Raw genomic sequence first — 25,622 nt, forward strand, 5'->3', positions numbered from 1 at the left:
CAACCAGTACTTCCAGCTTGCCTCTATGAGATGATGAGAAAGATTAGTACACTGGAGTAGCCTAGTCCTCTTACTTCTACCTTTCCTTTGCAAGGCAGCCTTAGGAAATCAAGGTGTGGCTGGAAGAACAGGCAGTTCACAGAGCTCCAGAACTTACCGATTTGAGTCTCAGAATCACTTAAGCAAACCATCTTCTTTGCATTAAAACAATTTGGGAGCACATACAAAGTTGTGTTTTAATGCAAAGTTGTTAGCTGGAGGGCAGTAACTTCTTAAGCTACTCAAGTTATTCCACAAGCACTTGTGTGATTAGCCACAATGTAAGAAAAACCACACATGCTTACTATCCTGAATAAGCATTAGAAAACTAGACCCCCGTCAGAAGTTACCTCACCAACTACTGCAAGCTTCACAGGTATTTCAATGAAAAATACTTCAGTGTACTGTGTCAGTTGGTCAGCCATTCGCAGTACAGGAGTAGTGAGGAGCTCCAAACTTCCACACTACATCAGCTATCTTACGCTGAATGCCTGGAAGATTTCAAATAAGCAGAGAAGGTGTTTAATAGTTTGAAAGGAAAAAGTACAAAACAAAAAGCAGACCAAACACCATTAAATTTCATTTCTATATTTCGGTAAAACCTACTTGAATACACTTTGAAACAAGAGTACAACAAAATAGAATATACTTCAAATGTTGAATATACAAACTATTATAGTTCATTCTGAACACTGGTACTTCCCTCTTAACTTCAACTAAAAAAAATTTACAGTTTTAGAACTACCTGACAAAAGCTCATGCTGGGCTTGACCTTTCAAGTGACAGGGTAGAGCTGAAACTGAAATGTATGCACGGATGTCAAGGCTAAGTGAGAGACACAGGTATGTTCCAGCAGAAGGCGGAAGGCCTGCTGCCATTTTGTCCACAATTAAGAAATTTAGACAGACTTTTAACTACCATACAAAATATGTTACATGTAATTCTATAACAATACTGTGCTAGGTACAAGATTTTTAAAAAATTTGTTTTAATAAAAAAGCTTTACACAAACAAGCCATTAGCTTATTTCAAGAAAGATAACTGAAAATCAGTCTAAGGCTTTCATTTTGAATCTGCTTAAGCTGTATGATACAAAAAAAAATCCCTCTAGGTCTCTGTCTTCATTTAGAAGCTCTTTAATCTTCTCCTTTATTTCACATTCTACAATACCTAGGAGCAGTTTTTCACATAGCACCAGTTGAGTACTGCGGGCACACAGTAGTAATTGCTGGTATGCATAGAACATGCATCAAATTTTGTAACAATGAGACTTTCCTCTCCCCCTGAAAACTAAAAGCCAAGGCAAACCTCTCACATAGCTCTCTTTTTAGTGTTCCAGGTCTTAGTGTAACTTGGTAACAGGTAACGTAGTGAACTGCTTGGTCCCTTTTCAGTTCCTCTCTCTTTCCTTCTCTGGAGGTTCAGCTGTTTCCCAACTGGAAGAGGCAGTTTTTGTCAGCGTTATAAATGTGGTTCGATTCCCACTGAAACACGGGAAAATAAATTTTTTTTGCAGTAAGTCTTCAACATATGCATGTTTATTAACATTTTAAAACTCTCCTTTTCGACTTGGTGATTGCATCACTTCCCCCCCCCCCCCACAATTATGTCAGTATATTCAAAACCGTAACAGTCTACAAGTCCATGCTGGAAGCAGCCAATTCTTCATTTCTCGCACGTTATGATTCCTTCTCTTTTCACTGTTACAGGAAGAGCAATAGCTGAGGGTGTGCTAACTACTACTACATGGGTTACAGTCTTGCTTCCGTCTGCCGGCTTCTCTTCTTTTACCAGCTGCAGTGTTTTCACTTCACGATCCTGTTTTAAAGCCGCTGTGTCTGATTTGACTTCTGGACTTTTTATAACTGCACTAATCACCCTGGGAGGAGTCTGGCCAGATGCCTGCTGGGCAGGTACCGATAGTCTCATTACTGGTGTTCCATGAGCTATAGACACCGGGGTTAGTGCTCTAACAGCCAACGGGGTTCCCACGATGTTAATACTTCCCGACCCAGAGAGGCCCGTTTTTGTTTGTAACTGACACTGCGTCAGTTGCGTGGCAGGGATCGTAATGATCTTGGCAGGCTGCATTGTGATTTTGTCTCCGTTCTCAGCAGAGGTTGGCATCACAGTAGGGATTGTCTGGATTACTACCTTTGGAGTTGTTGCTGTTGTTGGACTTGTGCTGGTTATTAACGGTGACCCTGCGTTTACTGGCTGCACTGCCACGGTGGAGATTTTCTGTCCCAGAGAGGTCATTACAACAGGCACTTGCATTGCCACACGTACAGTCCTGCAAAATAAAGATAGATGGGTGTTTTTAGGCCAAAACACAGGGCACTTTTAGAGATGACAACAGGGACAGACAAATCTAGTACTTACAGATTTTTAATGGTAAAAGCAAACAAGAAACACCCAAACCTTTTGCACATCTAATAACAGGACTTTGGAAATTCAGCAGCATTCATCTCTCCCTCCTTCTGTATATATAATATTAAAATGTGTAAGGGCAAGCATGTTAAGAGTTGGCTCTGATCACATAAAGACTTTCATAGTATTCTATCATGTTACACTGCTGCTTACAAATCAGAAATGATTTCCAACATTTAAAACATAAACCAAAAAAAATAAAAGACAGCTTTCTAGCCAAAATTTGCTTGTCATTACCAAATGACAAGCTCAAGCCACACTAATACAAACCTTGGAGCTGTTGTTGCTGGGACAGTAGTAGTGGTAGTTGAGGGACGAGATGATGATGTATCATGCGTTGGTGAGGCAATATTCACAACTCTGGTGACTGCTTTTTCTGTTCTGGTACAGCTTAATGGAGAGGAATTTTTTCCTCCACGTGCAGAGGCTGCTGCTTTTAGAAGGTTTTCTGCAGATAAAGACACTCTTTCCAAAGACTTTTCATCTGTAGGCATTGGTAAATCTTCATTGCAGGACTCACTTTTGTCATCATCTATGACAACTATATTTTTTGGCATCTCCTTAAACTGATATACAAGCCTCTGACCCTCAACTTTCGCAAGGATTCCTCGTTGATAGTAGTATCTGGAAGAAAAGTATAATTAAGTAGTAACCAACACAGTGACAGATTTTGAAGAAAACACTATTCTTTGCTCAGAGGAAAATCTGAAGTAGCCACAGTAAAATCTACAAAGTGAGAAAATACAGAAAGAAGCCGGCAGAGCATCTGAAGCACCTAGCTGAAAAAAAAATCTGACCTTTTAAATATGTAATTCAGGAACTAAATTGAACATTAACTGATAACATAAAAAGCAATAGGAACTGCAAGACACTGGGGCTTTATAAACAGCCAAGTCAGCAAGAGGCCAAAGCTTTTAAAATCTTGAAACTATCTGCCTGCATTTCTATAGGCAAAATGAAGAATCAGATTTAAAATTACAGTACAAAACATAAAGCTTAAGAGTTTTTACCTCAGTGCTCTTCCCATAGTCTCATAGTTCATGTCAGGTTTGTTTTTGTGTTTTCCCCATAGCTTGGAAACAGCTTTTGAGTCCACAAGTTTAAAGATTCCCTTCTCTCGCTGGGTCCATTTAATGTATCGAGGACAAGTATTTTTGTCCTGGAGAAGGTCCAGAAGAAACTCCCATAAGTACGTTGTATTTCCTATAACCAGAAAGTATTTAAATATTAGAAACCCACTTTTAAACATAACAGAAAGTCCTCCATATGTAGGTAACTCTGAATGACCTGCACTACAAGCAAATGTTACAGAGAGGATCCTATATAACGCAACCTGCACACACTCCTTCATTCTGTTTCATAAAGCTTCCATAAATATTTACATTCTGAAAGGAGCCAATCCAAGTGATATTCTACACAGTGCAGGAGCCTGTTTAATCCTGCACCCTTCTCAGTTCTTGAAAAGAAGTGTGGGACAGTGTTCCAAGTCACTGCAACCTTCATCTGTAAGAAGAGTTCAGGATGTTATATCCTCCTGTCCTTCAGTATCAGAAAATCAACTGACAATTCCATTTCCTCTTAAAGCAAAAATAAGAAGAAAATCATAGCATCAGAGTTGTGTGGTAAACACAAAATTGCGTGGCAGCCACAACTTCCCTGGGCAACCTGTGTCTCTCCAGTGCCTCACCACGCTCACAGTGAAAGGCTTCCTTTCATCTTATCTAAATCTACCTTGTTTCAGTTTAAAGCCATTCCCCTTCTTCCTGTCACTACATGCCCTTTTAAAAAGCCCCTCTCCAGATTTCTTGTAGGTCCCTTAAGCACTGGAAGCTGCTCTAAGGTCTCCCCAAAGCCTTCTCTTCTCCAGGCTAAACAAGCCCAACTCACTCAACCTGTCTTCATAGGCCAGGTTATTACTACCTATCTTGACACAGAGTAGGTTTTGCACAATGAAAGGAATTTTTTATGGCCAGCCAGTTATTACAACCACCAGCTACTCGAGAATGTTAGCTGCCATCTCAAAATAGAAGGATCAATGGCCAGAAACTACCGGAATGGTACAAGGTGCTATGTGTATCAACAAACTGTCACATTGGTACCAGCATCCATGTGGAGAAGCTCAAATACAGTTTTGGTCCTCCCAACTGCATACACTTTCTACAAGAGTATTTGTGCAAAAGAAATAATACATAAAGAGAAACCATGCCTGAGCTGCCAATCTACTGTGTGAGGACAAAAAAATACTACTATCCGGCTTTAAGAAAAAATACTAAGAAGTCTCCAGTTCCTCCTGTATAATAAACTGAAGGCACAATTAAATCATAGAATCATAGAATAGTTAGGGTTGGAAAAGACCTCAAGATCATCTAGTTCCAACCCCCCTGCCATGGACAGGGACACCTCTCACTAAACCATCCAACACAAGGTTTCATCCAACCTGGCCTTGAACACTGCCAGGGATGGAGCACTCACAACCTCCCTGGGCAACCCATTCCAGTGTCTCACCACCCTAACAGGAAAGAATTTCCTCCTTATATCCAATTTAAACTTCCCCTGCTTAAGTTTTAACCCATTACCCCTTGTCGTGTCACTACAGTCCCTGATGAAGAGTCCCTCCCCAGCATCCCTATGGGCCCCCTTCAGGTACTGGAAGGCTGCTATGAGGTCCCCACGCAGCCTTCTCTTCTCCAGGCTGAACAGACCCAACTTCCTCAACCTATCTTCATACGGGAGGTGCTCCAGTCCCCTGATCACCCTCATGGCCATCCTCTGGATTTGTTCCAGCAGTTCCATGTCCTTTTTATGTTGAGGACACCAGAACTGCACACAATACTGCAGGTGAGGTCTCACAAGAGCAGAGTAGAGGGGCAGGATCACCTCCTTCGACCTGCTGGTCACGCTCCTTTTGATGCAGCCCAGGATACGGTTGGCTTTCTGGGCTGCGAGCACACACTGCCGGCTCATGTTCATTTTCTCATCGACCAGCACCCCCAAGTCCATCTCTGCAGGGCTGCTCTGAATCTCTTCTTTGCCCAGTAAAGATTTACATCTGCCTCACTATGCACCAAAAAAGATAACATGTCTGCCAATACTAAGAAAAAACATGTATTTTATGTCATTTGTAGTGTAAAATATGGAAAGAAATACCCTGTGAAAACAATAGACAAAAGTAGATCACTATGAGGAACCACAGAAATAAGAAAAACACCACAAAGCAGGACCATCTCCCACTTAATAAGACAAACAGCTATAGAATGAAATCACCAGTACAGACAAAAGCTCTAAGACACAGAAAGATGGGCTTCCTTTCTTCAAGTTATTTCTGCAGTAAACTAAGAACCGGGACACAGTACTATTCAGATAATGGAAATCCGTAATAGTAAAATCAAAATTAGAAAAGCTAAGGAAGATTTTAGAATACTAAAAAAAACAACAAACCCCAAAACAAAAAATACCCACCCAAGATGCATTTTTCAGTAAAGCAGATGCAGTATCTGTGATCTCCCTTGAGGTCGACTGCTACACCCAAATCCAAAGACAGCAACTGTGGCCACTGAAGGGAAGTTTAATTACTGCTGTGCTGGTTTTCGTAAGCTAACATCTGCACAATGTCAGCCTCTTTCTTCCTTGCCCTACTGACAAATGTGACAGCTCAGGAGCTGTATCCCAGATAAGCAATTATGTAAACAGCAGAGATCTCGCTTTCAAACAAATCCCAAAATAATAGTAGAGATGACCACTGCACACTCAGCTAGAATGCTGCCACTGAAAGTCACTGAACTTTCTTTCTCCTAGCTATAGCAACATCTCCAAATGACTTTCAGTGAGGCAAGTGGGAAAGAGATCCACATTTTTCACCTATAACCAGGGGAAGAGTGATACACTGTATGCCAACTCAAAGGTAACCTGTGAGCAAATGCTCTAGTCTGTCTCCCTGCTAGGTGAATAGCAAGGGCTTGAAGTCCAAGAAAGTACCCATTTTTTGTCAGGAGAAACTTTAGCCAAGTATGACTCTCCTGCACAAATTCCTCACTCAACCAGTGTGAAGCAGCATATCACCATTTGTTTTTCCCTTTAAGCCAAACCAAATTTAGTAGTAAAGCCACATATTCCACTGAAGTTTGTGAACTAAGAAAACTTACTTTCAACCATCACCATTACAAACACCCATAAGCTGCATCTACTTGAGAACAAGCCTTTCAGCAGTAGCTTAACAAATTATGTGTCTAGCAGTGAGTTATGACAAAAGACAGCACAAGTCAATAAACACAAAGCAAAGCAAATGAAAAATCAAAGTGTATTACAGGGCACTTCTAGAGCAGCTCCACACATCCTTGTGCTAGATCTTGACAAATCTGAAGACATCAAAAAAAATTTAAACTCTAATGAAGCCAGTTCAAACTCATCCACCAAAATTTTAAAGATCTGTGTATTTCCTGGGACAGATATAATACATACACACTGCATAATTTTAAAGACTCAATAAATGGAAAAACATACCTTTGCCTTCTCGAGGTTTCTTTTTTATACCCAGATCTGGAGACCCATCAGGTATTTGTTGGGTCTTCGGTTTACGGCCAGCTGCACATGAATATGAGAGGGAAAAAAAGTATTAATCATCCACAGAATTAAAGTATTTTAGTTTGTCTTTGCTGAAAGAAGTAGCTTGTGCATTTTTTCCCCTGCCATTTCCTGGCTACAGGTATGGATAAACTTATAATTCTTCAATTATTACAACTACTGCCCATCCAATTTAATTCATCATTTTGCTGCTTATTTCAGAAGCACATTTAACTCAATTTTAGACAAGTTAATGGCAGGTGAGATAAGCACCACATGCATGAAGTAAAACTTTGTAGTGTCCGGTTTTCTCTGAAATGTCTTATTTCCTCTTCTGCTATGTTTTCTGTTATCCTAGCGTGGGTGCTGACCAAAGCATCAGTCTTCCTAAGAAATTTTACTACTGAAACAGTAAACATTCATTTCCACCTTGCACCTGTCCATTAAAAGATATAGACGAAAGCTTTCACTCAACGTGAGTGGTGAAGCACAGGACTCGCATATGGCAGGCAGGGCATTAAGACACCTCTGAGCAGCACCCACAGCCTCAGGGATGCAGGACAGCTCGAGGTGCTGCTGGCAGCCCACCTGTGCTGCAACCTCAGCTGCCCACAGGTGGGGTGCCCTGCCTGGTCTCACTGTGGGCTGGCAGGGCTCCCACACACCTCCTACCCTCTGCCTGCACCTCCAAGGAGGCTCCAGAGGGAAGGACTCTGTCGGCAGCAGCCCATGCCATAGAGATCCTCTCCTAGCAAGACCTGTGGCTTCCTCATCATTTCACACTTCCGCTGACCTTTTACTCAAGGTAAACAGGCCGGGAAGAGGATCATACCCCACGGCAGCAGCAGGCTGCAAACATTCCATGCTTCTACCTTCACTTAAAGGCAAGTAGCTCCTACCTCAGGCACAACAGCATTAATTTTTCTGATGAACAATGCTCTTTATTAAACACTGAATTTCAAAAGGCATTAATTATGAAGACCAAAGTTATGGCTCTGTAACTAGGGCTGAACAACCTTAAGACAATTAAGAGCAGGGATTTGTAATAGGAAAAAAATATTTACAAAAGAACCTTCATAAAATCTCCAAAGTTCCTGAACACAGCCCTGTAACACAATGTACCCAGGAATGACCATTCAAACAGGCAGCTGAATATAAAGGAATAGTTTAAATCCAGTGTATGGCTACAGATTAAATCCACAGAAAAGCTTTAATCATCATTTTCTCGCTTATGTAATTTACCGTAGAGTTCCAGTTATGTGTGTTTTCACTAAATCTAAAATTCACAGATCTTGCATTTATATCACTTTACCACTACATTGCATTTTCCTCTAAATTACAAGTAAATATCCCATCTTAGCATGCCTGGAAGCTCTAATACAACAACATTCCTTTAGTTATATGAATTGTATTGATGCCTGTAAGAAAACAGCTAGACCAGAGAGAAACCTCACCAGGTGCCAACCTCTCACAGGTTAACTGTGAACTCCAACACTGTTCCGAATAGTTTCTCCTTCAAGATATGCCAATCAGACAAGGAAGATCCTGCCTCTCACAAGGAAGATCTTGTACTGATTCTGTAAACTAATTTATGGTTTTGTAACTTAGTATTTACCCTGCGGTTTCATTGGAAGAATCCTGAGTCTACCCACTCCCCCAGTGTTTCTGTATTTCAGACACCAATGCTTGCCCATGCAAGTCCTCTTTGAATCCTTCTCTCCCCTTCCTCCACTTTGTAAACTGTGCTTAAAGAAGACAACAAGGAGATCATATTTTCCTTTATGGCTTGGCAAACTCCATTCTCTTGCCCTTTTTTTTTTTCCTTTTTTTCTTGTTGGAGACCCATTTTCTAAGAACCCACATTTCAGCCTCTAGTCAGTCTGATAATATGAGCAGAGAAATCAGATCATCTAACCTATCTCCACCAGTATCAATCACACCATCTGCAGCAGTGCACATGATAAATAAATTCTGAGATTGCTCCTACAAAGAGCTATACATACCTTTTTTCTTTTTCATTGGTTCATGGATATCAGGAGAAGTTGGAACAGAAGATGAATCCATTGGTTCAGATTCCTCCGTTGATACCTCCACTACTGTTTCTGTGATCACATCAGGTCTCATGGCTGCATGGATGAATTCTGGGTTTGACACACAAAGAGAGACAAAAGTTTTCACTATGAGCAAAGGAAGGAAGGGCGGGGCGGGGGGGGAAGTATATGATGAAGTTTCTATTATTTTAGTGTATCCTCCATGAAATTACTTTAATCAAAGAATATGCGGTAGTATAGCAAAACTCTGCTCCAACAACTTGCCACCTAGAAAATCAACCCGATTGCCTAAAATATGCATGCTTGCCAGTATTGTTAGGCATAGAACAAGTATCACAACAATATTTTTCAGAACTCAACTTCAAATGAAACAAATTAAAGCTTAACTTTTGATCCTTACTCTGATCTCCGTTTCCTAATTTGTAGCTTTTGGGTTTCAGTTTAACCATTACTTCATCCAATATATACTAAGTAACTTCAGAAGGAACATCAAGTTGAAGTAATCATCCAATTAAGTTTGGGGGTTTTTTAACTGGTAAGACTTTGCAGAACAGTGTATTCAGATATTCCTTCTAAAGTAGGAACACAGATAAAAATATCTTTCCCTTAATATAACTCTTTATTTTAGCAATTTTAAATGTCAAATTCACAGAGCCACAGAATGGTAAGGTTAGAAGTGACCTCTGAAGGGCATCTGGTCCAGCCCCTGCATAAGCAGGGCCATCTAGAACCGATTGTGCAGGACAGTGTCCAGATGGCTTTTGAGTACCTCCAAGGATGAAGACTCCACAACCTCTCTGGCAGCCTGTGCCAGGGCTCAGTCACCTGCACAGTGAAAAAGTATTTCCCGATGTTCAGATGGAAAAGTTCATTTTAAATGTGTAACTACTCATAGATCTCTACCCAACAACCTTTCTCAGATAAATGATCTAATACGTAAGTATGTTTGTTACAGGTAGAGAAATCCTGTAAAAACTCAAATCAGTAATTTTGCAGTAAGAAAACTATATAAAAGAAAAATAAGAAAAAAAGTGTTCGAAGCAGCAATCCTTCACAGAAGCAGCTTTCCCAATTCGCTTGTTTTACTCATTAGTGGAAGGAGAAAAGGCTCACAGAGCAGGAACTGAAGCTCACATACCAGGACTCCTGGAATCTCTCAGGCAGGTAGGAGACTCCATATGAAGCAAGGCCTCTGCAGCTTCAATTGTCTTATCCCTGCAGTGCACATTACTTCCATGAACCGATGCCTCCACTACAGAAGAATAAAAATTGAGACCAGCTTAATTACAAAATTGCTTATTGCTGTACAACTGCAATACTCAGCCTTAAGCATGATAACCCCAAAATTGCCAGGTGTCTTCACACCTTTTTTATCTTCCTGTCAACAGAAACGTGTAGGGAAGACACAAGACAAGCAGAACCAACACCGTCACTTCTCACAAATAGATTTCTGGTTCACAACCACACACCTCCTTTCTACAAGGTGATCACGAGCTTACAGAAGCAGACTTCTAGGATTTGTCTTCTGCCTTTAAGCTAACCACAACAAACCAGACTGTAGTGAGGACGGTTACAAACTGACACAGCAGAGCAGGGAACTCGTACCATCTCTAACTATTATCCCATTAAAATCTAAAGGTCATCTCTCTTCATATTTTCTATTTGGATATATATATATATATATATAAATATAAGGTTATATAAACATTATATATACATAGATAAAAATACAAGATTGGTTTACAAAACATAGATCCAGTTTCAATTTCTGACATTTAAATTCTCTGACAGTTGGGTTTAGCAGGCTTGGCTACTAAAAAACAAAACACAAAGCATAAACAGTATGAAGGGGCTGGGTTTTTTTTAAGTAACAACTAAAGGAAGAAGGTGAAATGATCTCTTTTTTCCAAGTTCAGAAAGTCTACAAAAACTAAGGAAGTAACTTGAAGAGATCACATGTTAAAGTTTGATACAGCACAGATTGCAGCAGCAACACTAGGAACCCCCCCACTTATCAATTAAACCCAGGGTCCTGCTCACAGCCCAGTCTGTGCTGCTCACCCTTGCAAAGGTTTTTACAGGCAGTGGTGGTGGTGGTGGTGGCAGCACCTGTTGCCCATGACTCTCTCTCGCAGAGGTACGCCAGCACTCTCCCTGTTGCTCTTTCCATGTATGGCCATCTGCTCAAAGCCCAACTGCTCCAGCAGCCCAGGAAATCTATCTTTAGCACAGGCAGGGTCACCTATCTCTAGCGTCAGAGAGCTAAAGAGGATTCAGTAATCATGTTCTACAAGAACTTCAGGGCACCTATCCTGTTACTGAGAATGTCTAAGGAGCAACTTGATGTTTATTTAGATAAAGCAGGGAAAACGCTGCTAGTGTTGCTTCTGACCTAAGAAACAGATTAATGCCGGCACACATGGGGAAAGCCTTCCAGCATACTGCAGCTTACCTAAACACAAGGATTACACACTAAACATATAAACCAGAAGCTGCAAGTGAACGAAATCTGGAAGTATCACAAATGGAAAATTCTGGAGGACTAAAACATCTGGCTGATCCAGGCCGGATGCCCACCCACTAGCTGGCTGCGGGAATTCCCACTGCAGCCCTCTACAGCAATGCTATTTAAGGGGCTTTATCTTGTGGAACAGAATTGCCTGATAAAGCTGGCATTCCACCATCACTTGCTTCACCCCAGGCTGGGAACAACAAAAACCTATCAAAGCGTATAGGAAACTCAGGCTAAAGGAAAGGGTCTCTATGCACACTCTTTCCCTAGGATAATCAGTGGTAACTAACAGGAGTTTTGCACTCTTGAGCCCTTTCCCCAGCTGCAGGTCCTGGGCGTTCCCCATGCCTAGGGAAGCTGCTGTTTCTTCCCCAAGCAGTTTGGAGGTGTCTCAAGTCAGAGGCTGAATGCCTGCACTGAAACTGAGTGGCCCTGCAGGAACCTCTCTACCTAAACATTCTTCTTTCTAAAGAAAAGCTTCACTTGCGCAGAAACTGATGACTTAAAAGTTTCCCTGCATCTACCACATAAAAACTTCCCTGATCATTAGAATACAGGAACAATATTCAGAGAGTCACTATGAAGCACAGAATCATAGAATGGCTTGGGTTGCAAGGGACCTTAAGGATCACCTAGTTCCAACCCCCCCTGCCATGGGCCGGGACACCTTCCACTAGGACCAGGCGGCTCAAAACCCCATCCAGCCTGGCCTTCAACACTTCCAGAGATAGAGACACTGCCAGTAATGGGGAATGTATCAATTCTACATTAATACTGAAACTGGGAATTTGAAACCGGAAAGTCCAAATCAACATTTAATATATTATTATTCTAGAAAAAGATTTAAAGCAGGTCAGCAAAGCCTTCCCACCAACTCCTCTGCCTCCCATGCAGCTCAGAGCTGTAGTGGTTTCACTTCTGTTTCTGCTGGTTAACAGGTTTGGGGACAGCTAGCTAGCTAGGTTCTCTGCAGGTATCAGGTTCAGTTTATAAAGCAATTCTATAATGAAACTCAAACAACAGTTGCCAAATTTCAGTTGTAAGAAAGTACTGAATTAGAATATTGAAGTTGACATCCCCTAAATGCTTAAAAGCATACAAAATTTTTGTGTGTATCCAAAGTATTTCCTATAGGGAACAGTTTAGATGCTGCACCACATGTAAGAGGTACTGAACAGAGAGCAGGAACAACGCAAAAATGATAGCCAAGAGCCATGTTTGTACTTTTACAGTACTCTGGCATTCTGCTGAGGAGCTGGAGTGCAGGGAAAGGAGATGAACCCCCCCCCCCAACCCCAGCATTAGGGACTAAGGCTGCAAAACCCTATCAGCAAAGCACAGGGGCAAAGGAGCCACCCAACCTCTGCCCTAAGTAACCCTTCCATTTCCAATAAAACTAGCACCACCTACTCCTCAAAAGCCTCTGGCATTTGGAAATACACACTTCACAAATGTTTTTCCAACATGGCTTACCTTGAACTCCACTAAAATTGTCATATAAAAAACATAAAGCAAAAAATAGTAACACTTCTGGCTTTGACTGGAACAAAACATATGCTGTCTATCATGACAGTTAACAAACTAACCTAACATTGCCAAAAAGACATCTATTAAAATACTTACTAAAATGAGCACTATTACCAAGTTTGACGTCTTACCAGCTAGCTACATTCTCCATGGTTTTAGCCGCCGAAGTGCTCTTCTGCCCAGTGTACATTAGTTTTCAGTTGTGCTTGGGCAACATTACTGCACCAATACACATGTAAACGTGTAAATCTGCATCTCAGCACAAATTTGTACTTAAAATGTCTTTTTGCCAGGCAAAATGATGCCTATCGGACGATATGGCTTCTGTTAAACTATAAAAGTGTCATAGTGCTCAGGCAGGAGAGATGATACTGATGAAAAATACAGCTAGACAAGATACCCCAAAAGATGATGTGGGGGAACAGGTTCCCTCAGAGAGGGGATATGACAAAGGAAAACCAGGCAGCTGTTCTTGCAGGTAGCTATATCCAGTGTCACCAACTAAACACCACTTGTATCACATTTGGTACCACTTCTCACAATAAAGAGATGGGGGAAAGCAAACCAAAGACTAGGATTCTGCAGTGGAAAAAAAAGCCAGCTTCAGTCGGAAACCATCACAACAGAAAATCAGGGGCAGTTACTTACTAAGCAGAACCTTCCAGGCTCGTATAGCTTGTGCCATGCAAACATACCTCATCACAGCAACCTTAATCATCTCTCAGCACATCGAATCTTGTGATGCACAAGAGTGGTACGGCAGCAGGCAGAAAAATCTCTAACCAAAGAATGATGTGTATCACCCACTTCTTTAAAAATGCCCAATTCATAAATTTTCCATTATATTTATACTATTAACTATGGTACCACTGTGCCCATACACAAGACTCCCAAAGCTACAATAGCCTGCACTGCTTGAGTAACTAACTTAATATGTAGCTCTGACACCTTATATACTCATTTCAAGAGGAATATCGCTTGCCCAAATGAAGTAAAATACACAGATGGAAGTAAATTTTCCAGACTTTAGTAACTGAATAACATGAGAACTGACGTTTACCAAACTAGAATGCATTAAAGCTACCACTACAAATTTCTCTTTTGTTCTTTTAAATCAGATCTCATCCTACTGCTTTTATGAAGAAATACGACTCCTTGGCACTTTATTTTAAAATAATTCTTTAAAAAGTTTCTGGTCTGTTTTCAGAGGGGAAAAAAAAATCCTCTTAGAAGAGAAAGTTATTTTGATTTTTAAAACATAAACAGTTAACTAGGCTATCTGATGTCTATCTTCACTGTTGACCTAATGTCTTCTAGCTCCACTCTCTGAACAACTAGCGTGTACAGTAGATGATTCAAGGCTCTCAACAGCTGTTACAAAATACCAAACTTGGTAATTAAGTCTGACAGGGCTGTACTCCTAGCTTTCCAGAAGAGAATACTGGCAACATACCCATTTTGTAACAAAGCCCCCAGTTTTAACATAAAACAAGAGCAACAAAGTGAATTAAAGCAAGTGATGAGAGGGAAAAAAATGGACTGAAATTTTCAAAATTGTACTTTCTGAAACTGTGATGCAGCTCTTTATCTGAAGAGCTATCAATGTCTGCAGTTACAAGGTCAACACTTAACTGCAGCACCTGATTTACAATAGCTTATCCTTTAATACTATCAGGCAACTAGAGGAACACTTTAATGAAGAATTCACCATTCCAAGCATGGAACTCAGTCAAGAGTGACTACACATACACTCTAACAGACCTCATTAAAGTTTATTGGTGTTCACATGCATGTTTTATCTCAGCATTTAAAAGACCACAGTAAATAGCAGTGTAAGGTTGTAACAGTGCCTAAGCCACATTTTAATTAAAAACAGTTGAATTGCCTGTACAGGTAACACCCAGAAATCTTTCTGTATGCAACACTTGACTGGAAAAGAAAGTGTTTTCAGTTTACTGCTTGTTTTATGGCAGGCATTTGTTCAGAAACTGAAGAAAAACTCCTTGGGTTTTCCGGCATTTCCCTAAGGCTGACTCTGTTCCTTCAGAAGACTTCCAGCTGCTCACAATTTAAGGATGATAAGGATGATGTGATTCACTGCACACCGGCAAGCAATAATGAAGACAAGGGCAAGCATCTCAAAACACTTGTTTCGCTGTGAACCACGTGTTACCAGCCCAAAACTGAGAAAAATATTAGCTACAGAGTCATTAGACTTTCCAAAGTCATTTTGGAGCTGCTCTTTCAACCAGCAATTAAGATAACCTCAAGCAGTAATAATTTTGGTCCAGCCTTCTTCCCACAGTTAACAAATGCTCTGAAGCTTTGTCAACACCAAGGCCAGCAGCCACAGAAAAACACAAGGCATAATTACTATAATCCCTTAGGATACAGGATTCCTCTCTTAAATCTACGTGATACCATCTACATACATAAATAAGTAAATAGACACGGTATCCTGACAGTATGACGACGGGAATACTAGATGTGCGTAGGTATCTGTATCCCCCACTGCAATGCAAATATAAATAAAAAAAAAAAAAAAGAGAATTAAGTTGGCTGGGCTAAGGACAGCAGAAAGAGCAATACAAAGGTCACTGGTTATTTACCTAAGGGTTGGCTTACAAGCAATGCATTTACTGTGACTTAAGAAGCTGTTGACACAATAATCAACTACTTAAACATTCTTTATTAATCAACACTCAAAAACACTCAAAAGTAAAAGGCAAATAAGTGGAATGAAGTAGCGAGCCCTGTAGGAATCAGAGCTCCGTTCTGCTGGCAAAGAGAAGCTATCTCCTTCATCACACACAGGAGAGGGCCTAAACACTTGCAGCATGGCTCTGCTGTTTCTGCTCTGCACCAGAACAGTCCTCTACTGCATTGCCATGGGGGTCTTTTGGGCATTTCTGGGGTTTGTTCTTCCCCTCCAACAAGCCCTGTTTTTTTTCCATGCTAAAGAAAATAAGCCATTTTGAAGATCAGGCAACTTGCCCCGCTTTTTTAAAAGGGTGCCTTAACACACAAGTAAATGGCAGAGCCTAATGACCTTTAGCACGTGTTTATGCTTGTACTGCCATATCAACAGCAAGCCAGTACGAAGGTATACTCCTGACCAGCTTGTGCCTAGGCACTAACTGCACAACTCATTACCTACACTACGACTCTCTGTACTGCAGTGCACAACTTCCAATGACTACCTTAAAAAGTGGAGCTCCATGACGCAAAGCCAGTAAAATCAGAGCTGGTCAAACTACCATGGAGAACTGAAGGTCTGACATCGTATTTGTGTTTGTGAGCAGTGCAACCTCACTCACGTTTTCTCCAGGGCTGCACCACACTTAGTGACAAACCGCAGGACCATCTCACTATGCTACCATCAGAAGCAGCGGATGCAACGAAACCCAAGTGCTTGGTTCTCAGAGTGTGTGTGTCCAACAAAGTACCAGAGCTCAGGTAAGCACCCCTTGTCACGGCACCGGCGAGCGGGCAGGGGCACTCCCGATCTGACCGTGCGTCCCAGGGCAGCCAGGAGGTGCGCGCACCTGCTCGGACCGGCGGCAGCGAGCTGTACTGCCGCGGCCTCACACCTCGTCCCGCCGCGGGGCTGCCCAAAGGCCCTTCTCCGTCAGGATCTCCTCACCGACGGGGGCACCTGCGCGGCCCCCTCGCGGTGTCGGGGCGGGATGGCGCTCCCGCCGCCCTTAGCCCCGTCCGCGGGCGAAGGTGAAGAGGCGTAGTTACAGTGGGGGCGGCCACGTGATCCGCGGCGGCGGCGCCCCCCACTTCCGTGTTTACACTCCGCTTCCCTCCAATTCCGTGCGCGCCCCGTCAGCGCCGCGGGGAGCCGCCACTCCGGCAAACGTCGCGCACCCATTGGCGGCCGCCGCGCCCCGCCCCGCCCCGCCGCCCTCCGCCCGCCAACGGCGGCGGCCCCCATTGGCGCGTGGCGCACGCCACGCCCCTCGCGCTTAGGGGGCCCCGGGGGAACGCGCAGCTTCCGCTACGCAGCGCGCGTGGGGGAGGGGGCGCCACCCCCCCCCCGCCCATCTCTACGGCCCGTCGCGTCCCCCGTGTGTGTGTGTGTGCGTGCGTGTGCCCCACTTCCGCACCGCACACGTGGGCCCAGCCTCCTCCCGCCCCGCCGCCACCGCAAAGTTTAAAAGGACACCGGTGGAGGGGGGTGGGGAGCACACACGCGGGTGCGCAGCTCTGCGGTGCGCGGCGGCGGTGCCCGGCCTGCCCGCTCCGCTCAGGCAGCGTGGCGGCGGCGCTCGGGGCGGAGGGCCGGGCCGGGCCGGGGGAGGCGGGCGGACAACAATCTCGCACACTTCCTGGTTCTCGCCCCGGCCGCGCAAACCCCGCACGACTCCCCCGCGCGCCCCGCCACAACTTCCGCCGCGGTGGCGGGGGTACCGGGGCCGCCGCGCCGCGGGCAGGTGCCGCGGGCCGCCCCTGCCGGCGGCCGCACGCCGGGCCGGCCGCTACCAAGGTGATCACTTCCTGATTGCCCTCCATTGCTTCCCCGCCCGCCGCCGGAGCGCGGCGTGCGCCGCCGCTTCCTCCCTCCTGCTCCCCCGCTTCCACGGCGCTCCCGCCGTCGCGGGCACGGTGCAGCTTACCGGCCCGGATAAGGAGGTCGAGCTGGTTCGTGGGCCCCTCATGCAGGGACGTCGCCATGTTTACGCTGCCGGAGCGGCTTCACATTGACCGGCGGGCGGGCGCGCGCCGGGCACGCGCGGGGGGTACCGGCGGCAGGCGCGGCGGGGCGCGCTCCCGCGGGGCGGCGCGGCGGCAGGAGCGGGCGGCGCGGGCACCGCCACGGCGCGGCGGCGGCGGCGGCGCTTCCTGCGGGGCGGCGCGGCGCACGCGATCCTTCCGCCGCCGGCTCAGACAGGAAGTGCCGCGCCGGCACTCGCCGCCGCCGCAGCGCGGGGCCGCCCGCGGGCGGGGGAAGCGCCACCGGGGCCCCGCCGGCCTCCCGCGCCCCGCGGCGCAGGTGGCTCGGGGAGCGGCGGGCGCGGGCAGCGCCTCCCCGCCCCGCGGCACAGGCTTCTCGCAGCGGAGGCGGCGCGGACACTGGCAAGGACTGGCACAGATGCCAGGGCAGCCCCGGCCCGCAACCGGCCGCTCCGTCTGGCCGCTGGCACAGGCCACCTGCACCCACGCCACTCCCTGACGGCTGCACCCGCGACAGCCCGTTCACAACCAGAACTGTCTGGGGCAGCGTTTCTCTCGGGACACATCTGATTGCCCTCATCGAGGCAACCCCTAACACTTGTCAGCAGATCTTCTCGGCAAACTCCTGAGCTACCTACTCTAGTAATGTTCCGCCAGAAAACCTCAGCCTTTCCAGACTGCAATCCACCTTCTCCCCGTGGCAGGCGTAGGGCTGGCTCCAAAGAACTTTAGATGCTTTTTCCAGCTCGATCCTTCAGATCTGGCCTCTGAGCAGATTGGGCAGGGAGGGGTGAGAATACATTTCTTTCTTAATAAGTAAAAAGCCACCCCCACCACTTTTTAGGATTGTGCCCTATCCCATATGAAGAGCAACCTGCCTCACTAACACCACAGACTTTCCTGCCAGGCTCCTGGCACACAGCGACAGCCACAAGATGTTCTCCAAGCTCCTGGCTGAGTCCCTGTGCGGCTTACTCTGAGGGTAAAACTTGAGACCGGCAGGCAAACAGCAGCTAAGCCAAGAAAAGCAACGTATGTCCTACAGCGAGCTACACAAGGAGATCCCGCATAGGAACTCCCTCATTAATGCCACACGCGCTTGAGGAGGCCTTTATCATTAAGGCATTATTGAAAGGATCAAGCAACCACTTACTGCACAGAGACTTCCCTGTGCATCACAGCTTCAGCGCTCCATTAGAAACAGGACAAGGGCACCAGATGCATCCCAGCTGACAATAAAGAATCTCTCTTCCCCCCTCAAGTTTTAGTACTCCTGGAATCTAGACCACAGGCAAGGGTTTAGCATCATTTTCCCCCAGCACCAAAATCACAAAACAATATCCAACGTAAGTCACCTGGTAAATCCAGTACCTCAAACTTCTGACAGCTCATACTCCTACTACAACTCTCCAGGCTTTTTAGGGATAATTTAATGAACATATTTACATACACAAATAAAAATACATGCATTTTGTACACCTCACTTATCTACTCCTGGCTATAAGGAATAAAATGTATTCATCACCTTGTCATATAACAAACAAGACTTGCAAACGCAAGCTCATTCAATTCACACGTTCACGCCACAATACCTAAGGGTAGGTCCATGCTCGTTTTGCTAGCTGAGCTCTAACTAGGCAGAAGCATGGACAAAAAAGGCAACTCTTCAGCCAGCTGTGACGGCAAAAAGCTCCTATGCAGATACAGCTTTGCCAACTGCAGAGCGCTCCTGTCAGCTTATGTTATTCAGAGAGGTGGAACAGCAGTGTTAACAAGAATTCCTTCCATCTGCGTATTTCCACTAGGGGACTCTGCTGTACTCTCCAGCAGAAAATGTTTCTAGCAGAGACGAGCCCAAGGACAAGTAAAGGCACTTAAAGTAGGCACACGCTCAAATGCACAATGAAATGTCATTAAAACGTTCTCAAATTGAAGTGGAAGCCTCATGCAGTGTTGTTTAGCAACACCGCGGATTCAGCTAACATACTGAGTGCTGAAATAACTCTATACTCCAGTCACTTAGTCCGACATACCTACTATTGTTAAAAACCGTAATTTACCCACACTTCTCTTCAAGCTGTTACCTCCACAGCACTAAAATACAGTCAAAAATTTGTTTGTCAGTTTAGATCCAAATCAAAACTGAGACACTAAATACCTCTGAAGATCCAGACCTGTGTCAACAGGAGCTCACACATATGTTAGAGAAGATGCCTTTGTAGTCTGTTGCCTTACTGTTCACTACATAGTTCAGTGAGGATTGTTCACTAATTGCAACTTCCAGCCACAAACGGAAGTGTCTGACTCACAGCCAAGTTGTTCCCTCTATCCGTTACAGGCAGAAGGAAGTTTTGCCTAAGATACGCGTGCTCCTTGAGTAAGTGCATTCAAGTAATCTGCGTGTATAATTTTTCACAAACACCATGTGTCCGAAATGAATTTCTATTAAAACAGAGTATAAACATCAGCTCTTGGTTTAATACCAGTGTTCTAAGCAGCATTTATTTACTACTCAACCACAGACTTAGCACAGTGTGTGCCAATTCACATGAAATGGACTCGAGCAGCTGTCCACATTATTCTGATCCTTTGCTCTCCCTGATGGTACACAGGCTGCCCAGGGGATTCTAGTCGACTGAAAAAACTCCAAGCCCATGCACTGTCAAGATTATATTGTAAGCAACTACAATAAATCTATGAAGTGATCATTTTGACTTGTGTCCAACTTATTTGTATAAGCATAGTATTAAAGCATAACACCATCTTTAAGGAAGAATGTGATTTTCCTTGAAAATCCTGCAGTTCCATCTGTTTAAATTGTATGACTTCCAGTATTTTATGCTGAACACTAATTGATTTGCCATGCTAATAAAATCTTACTGTGTCAGGGGAAAAAAGCTCCACAGTCAATAGGGAAAAAAGAAAACATGCACTTTTTAATCTGTGTGAAGGCCTCCTTTCATAGAATCAGAGAATGGTTTGGGTTGGAAGGGACCTTTAAAGCTCACCTAGTTCCAACCCCCCTGCCATGGGCAGGGACACCTTCCACTAGACCAGGTTGCTCAAACCCCTGTCTAGCCTGCCTTTCTAGGCAGAAGACCAACAAAGAGAGATAAAAACTCTACTCGAAGCATGGTGGGTGGCCCAATGAGGCAAGAAATATTTACTGTCGTGTAACAGGACCATATGAAATTGCAGATTAACTTGTTTTTCTGGCAGGAAAAAAGCAGAATACATAGAAAGAAATCCCCAATCAGCATCACTCTTTGTCAGACAAATATATTTATCAGCTACTATTTTTCTTTTTGTTAAGAATATACAAAGACTAAGCTTTATTCTGATTTTTTAAACCACAAGCTCAACTGTCAAGATAGCCAGGAAGACCTACACGCTTCCTCACATAATACATCTACTAACTGCCAGGAAAAATAAAAAGAAGGTCAACATGTTCTAATAGGCAGGAAAGCTGTCATTCGAAACTATACTTATGTCATACAAGAGTGCAGTAAATGTAAACCTTAAGTAATTTCAAGACAACAAAGAGTATTCACATTTCTAGCTGACAGCACCTCCATCCCTGTGTACTGCAGAGTCTATAGACACAGGATGAAACACGTATCAACTCCTGCTTTCTTGTTAAGGGATACAGACAACTTTGTTCCCATTAAAGGAAGTAAGATTCACTTCTTTGCAATATACACCAGTTAAACTTCATTCTGGTTATTCTAAAAAAGTGAAAGACAGCTCAAGAGAAGGAGCTGGATGTGATTAACTGCAAGCAAGACAGCAGATGTACAAAATCAAAATACGAAAAACCAGAAGGTTTCAGCGTATCTGCAGAATTGGATGGGTGTCTGATCATCAATTATCTCGAGCATTCCTTGAACAGTCCTCAAAGCTAATACTGCATTCAGCGACTACAGAGGAACTGCCAGTCTCCTCTCCAACAGCCTCCTGCGCAAAGCTGCCTTTCCCACAGTTCTGACAACTATGTTGAAAACATTCTCCAGTAATAGACTGTAGTTTCGCTTGGAAAACTACTTCACAAGCTTCATAACTTAAAATGCTAAAAGTACAACCTGCCAATGGCACCTTTTCCCTTCACTGACAGCAAATGATGAACTAGAAAGAAAAAATCCTGTGTACTTAATTTGCAGTGTACGTGAGAAATCGCAAATGGTAACAGAGGGAAAATAGTGAAATGCCAACCAAGCTAAAAAGCTTCTCATAACTTCAGGAATACAGGCATGTTCTGATGCACGTGCTGAAACGACCTACGAATTCTGAATAGTTACAGAAAGGTCATCTTTACCCAGGATCCTGAAGAAATCACATCTAATTAGATTAGACAGAACTAGTTGCTGTCCTCAACAGCAGGCTGTCAAACTACTCATAATTATCACAGCATTGCAAGGGTAACAACACAGAGAAACATTTTTTACAGTTAGATTCCAGAAACGTGCAGAAAGATGTAGCAACCTCCATCAGCTCATCAGCTCAATCATTACCATACACTATGGATTCCACAATAAAAAATTGCAAAAGTAATTGCAAAATAACCACAAAGTCTCCCCAGAGGGACCAGGGGAAGGCTGAGGAAAAGAGGTCAGTGACCATCCCACGCTCATCTGCTTGACTACACCATGCAAAATGTCATCATACCAAAGCCAAGAGTCTGTCACAACCCGCACCTTTAAATGGACTCAGGATCCTGGTGTCACTCCTATAGCAATTAGAGATCCCTCACAGAAAAGGAAATGTATTCTCAGGGTTTGATACCACCTTTGACAAACAGAAAAGGAGTTACTCCAAACAGCAAGCGTCTACATTCCAGCATTACTACTTGTGCATGCAGGGTAAGAAAAACTTGGCTGTCTCAAAAAAATAACCGAAATTATATATGCACTTAACTTCCTTATAACTTTAATTCTTTGATTTCAGGCCAGTATAGCAGACAATTTTTAACAAGGTATCTGCATAGCACATTACATGAATTTACAAAATAGACAGTATTTGAGATTTGCGATAGGCTGGCATATGAACTATGCCACTGTTGAGCAATTTCTCTATTCAAGACCTAGCATTTACAATTCCTGAAGACTTCTCTGGTAACAACAAATGTCTATTCTATAAGCCCACTGAATATTTATAAGGACTGAACGTTCTGCTCAAACACATATGCCTTTGCTATGTGATCCTAGAATCTGTTGTCAACTACAATCTCCCTTTTATTATGCAGATCATCTTTAAAAATTACTTTCAAGTGTGTTACTCTATTTTTGATGAATAAAGACCACTAACTTACGCAGTCCTACCAAATAAGCATGCCACATTGCATTCTAATTTCAAGATACAAACCACAGAATTTTTCTGCTTACATAAGGAAAATGCTGTGGCTGAGCCTTCATAGGAACATCCTACAATTTCTCACCCCCAGCTGCAACTGAAGTTGGGTGCTGAGAGTGCATCCATACATGTGAAGTTCAACCTGTAACACCCCACACTACCAAGCCATTCAATTAGCCTCACATCAGCCTCAGAAAATAAAAATTATCCCTGAAATGTGTAGTTAAATTAGGCTTTATTACAAAACACTTAGTCTTCCAGTGTCCTTTCAGTATGAATGAAGCACTGAATGCAGCAAGGCAGAAATCTGAAATCTACAAAGAACTGGACACCACAGCCAGGCTGTTGCTGTTACATTATAATATTATCATCCACAGAATAACTGCACAGCTCCTTAAAGAAACACCAGCAAGAATGACATAAATTTAATCACAGTTGAATTCTGTTTCTGAATTGAGAATGTTACTGAGAATAGAGATATATGCTGCCTTTGGTCTAACTGCTCCAAGCGCTACAAAATACTACATACAGTGGGAGTGGGATCATTTTGTTTCACTGTCATCAACATTTAACTGATAAAAATGCAATCAATTTCTTGGCAGAGTGAGAGCCAATGTGGCAGCAGCATGGTGTCAGAAATAACATTAGCTCACATTCAAAGAATAAATTCTTAATTCATGAATGTGTTGGAGACATCCAGTTCTCGCAGTAGAGCAAGTACTGCATGCAGTTTTATCTCACTTTTATGCTTTTATCTAGCTAATGGGCTTCGTTTTAGCTCTTTGACAAAGGTAGTACCAACTTTTAACTGATAAAAATGCAATCAATTTCTTGGCAGAGTGAGAGCCAATGTGGCAGCAGCATGGTGTCAGAAATAACATTAGCTCACATTCAAAGAATAAATTCTTAATTCATGAATGTGTTGGAGACATCCAGTTCTCGCAGTAGAGCAAGTACTGCATGCAGTTTTATCTCACTTTTATGCTTTTATCTAGCTAATGGGCTTCGTTTTAGCTCTTTGACAAAGGTAGTACCAACTTAAACACAGTTCAATCAAGTGGTTAGAATGTCCCAACTCATTTGCTTTCTGTATTCTAAAGCAAACTGCTCCCCACTTTCAAAACTCTCATCAAAGCTGTCTGTGTAAGAAAATTAAATTCAATCAATAGGATATGTCAGCACTACCAAAACATACACCAGATGTTTGTGTTGTCTCAGGTTTAGTAAGAGGCAGTTTAATCAAAGAATGTCTGGACAGAATGGACAAAAATGTTGGTTTGTTTATCCCTTCAGTGCACATACCACAATCAAAGGTAAGATTCTACTCAGATCCGAGTTCTTTGTATATGGTATTTAACAAATGATGGAAACTTATCTCAGATAAACACAAGAGTTCACAGGCTCAAATTCACATAAAAGAAGTCAGAAGGAAGCAGTTTAAATCATAATGAAAGACAACATATAGAGGCAGAAAGAAGAACAGGTAGTAGCTACAGACTTTTACATAGATACACAAAGCTGGATCTCCACAGTGGTATCAGTGTAAGTAGTAACCTGGTATCTCCTCTGTAAAAGAAGATTTTGCCTTAAAGTATGTACTCTATTCATGCATTTGTTTAAATTAAGGGAGGAGCTAAGCCTAAACTCGCTGTTTATTCAACCCCCTCCCTCCTTAAGGATGGCCATCAATTTGCAGGATAGTTTCAACTTAACTTCCCGGTGGGAAAAAAATAAATTAGGATATATAGACAAACATACCATCGTTGTCTTTGTAGCTCAGTATTTTTCCACCAGATCGTAATCCTGGAGGGGCTTATTTTCAGATCCCCATTTTTTCATGCAGATCTTCTACCCCCCCTGTGGCAATAACATTTTCAGAGTTAAAACAGACTTTCAACTCGCACCACAGGGAGGATTTCTGATGGAACATCGAATTGAATAATGTGGTGATAGCTCACACATCAAATGATAATTCAACTTCTCCAAAGCACTAATTTTGTTTCCTCTTTAAAGTTGTGAGAAAAATAAAAATAAAAATTCCCAAACCTGTACTTGCTGCTTTGATGATTACTAAAAAATAAGGGGAAAAACACTACAGGTATGAAAAGTCAGATTAACTCAAGAAAAACACTACAGGTATGAAAAGTCAGATTAACTCAATTGATTAAATCAGGGTCTATATTGGCAATATGATTTTGGTATACCTCTCACAGGGATCAAGCGTTACTGTACTTATAACATTTGTTTAATAGCTGCCTACTGTTCAAGACAACTTGTAAACAACAAACACCACCGATTTTTCAAATTCATCGTTAGGTAACACAGAAGAAAAGTAATACTGGTGCAGGCATAAAATCAGTACAAACTGACTTCAGAAAGTACTAATAAATTTTTATGATAATGTTGTAGATAACTTTGCATTTTTAAAACAGCATTATCATACTTAAGTATTCATATAATGCCTTATTTGGCTAAAA

At 43.2% G+C, this 25,622-nt stretch overlaps 1 protein-coding gene across 3 annotated transcripts in view; it reads right to left on the reverse strand.

Moving 5' to 3' along the window:
• Window positions 1-611: 611 nt before the first annotated feature.
• Window positions 612-25,622, reverse strand: part of ELF2 (E74 like ETS transcription factor 2) — a 38,282-nt gene continuing 13,271 nt past the window's right edge. Inside the window, exons 2-8 of one of the 3 annotated variants that reach the window (XM_065687324.1) lie at window positions 24,904-25,002; window positions 10,219-10,332; window positions 9,033-9,170; window positions 6,970-7,050; window positions 3,480-3,672; window positions 2,740-3,093; window positions 612-2,332 (exon numbers count right to left, since the gene is read on the reverse strand). In XM_065687324.1, coding sequence (XP_065543396.1) covers window positions 1,705-2,332; window positions 2,740-3,093; window positions 3,480-3,672; window positions 6,970-7,050; window positions 9,033-9,170; window positions 10,219-10,258 — 1,434 coding nt within the window. In that variant the 5' untranslated portion in view covers window positions 10,259-10,332; window positions 24,904-25,002 and the 3' untranslated portion in view covers window positions 612-1,704. Of the gene's footprint in view, window positions 2,333-2,739; window positions 3,094-3,479; window positions 3,673-6,969; window positions 7,051-9,032; window positions 9,171-10,218; window positions 10,333-17,741; window positions 17,891-24,903; window positions 25,003-25,622 lie in introns of those variants that run through there. The other 2 variants (XM_065687318.1, XM_065687307.1) reach the window with 2 other exon arrangements.

Source organism: Lathamus discolor, chromosome 1, assembly GCF_037157495.1.
Source record: "Lathamus discolor isolate bLatDis1 chromosome 1, bLatDis1.hap1, whole genome shotgun sequence".
NCBI classification, from domain to species: Eukaryota; Metazoa; Chordata; class Aves; order Psittaciformes; family Psittacidae; genus Lathamus; species Lathamus discolor.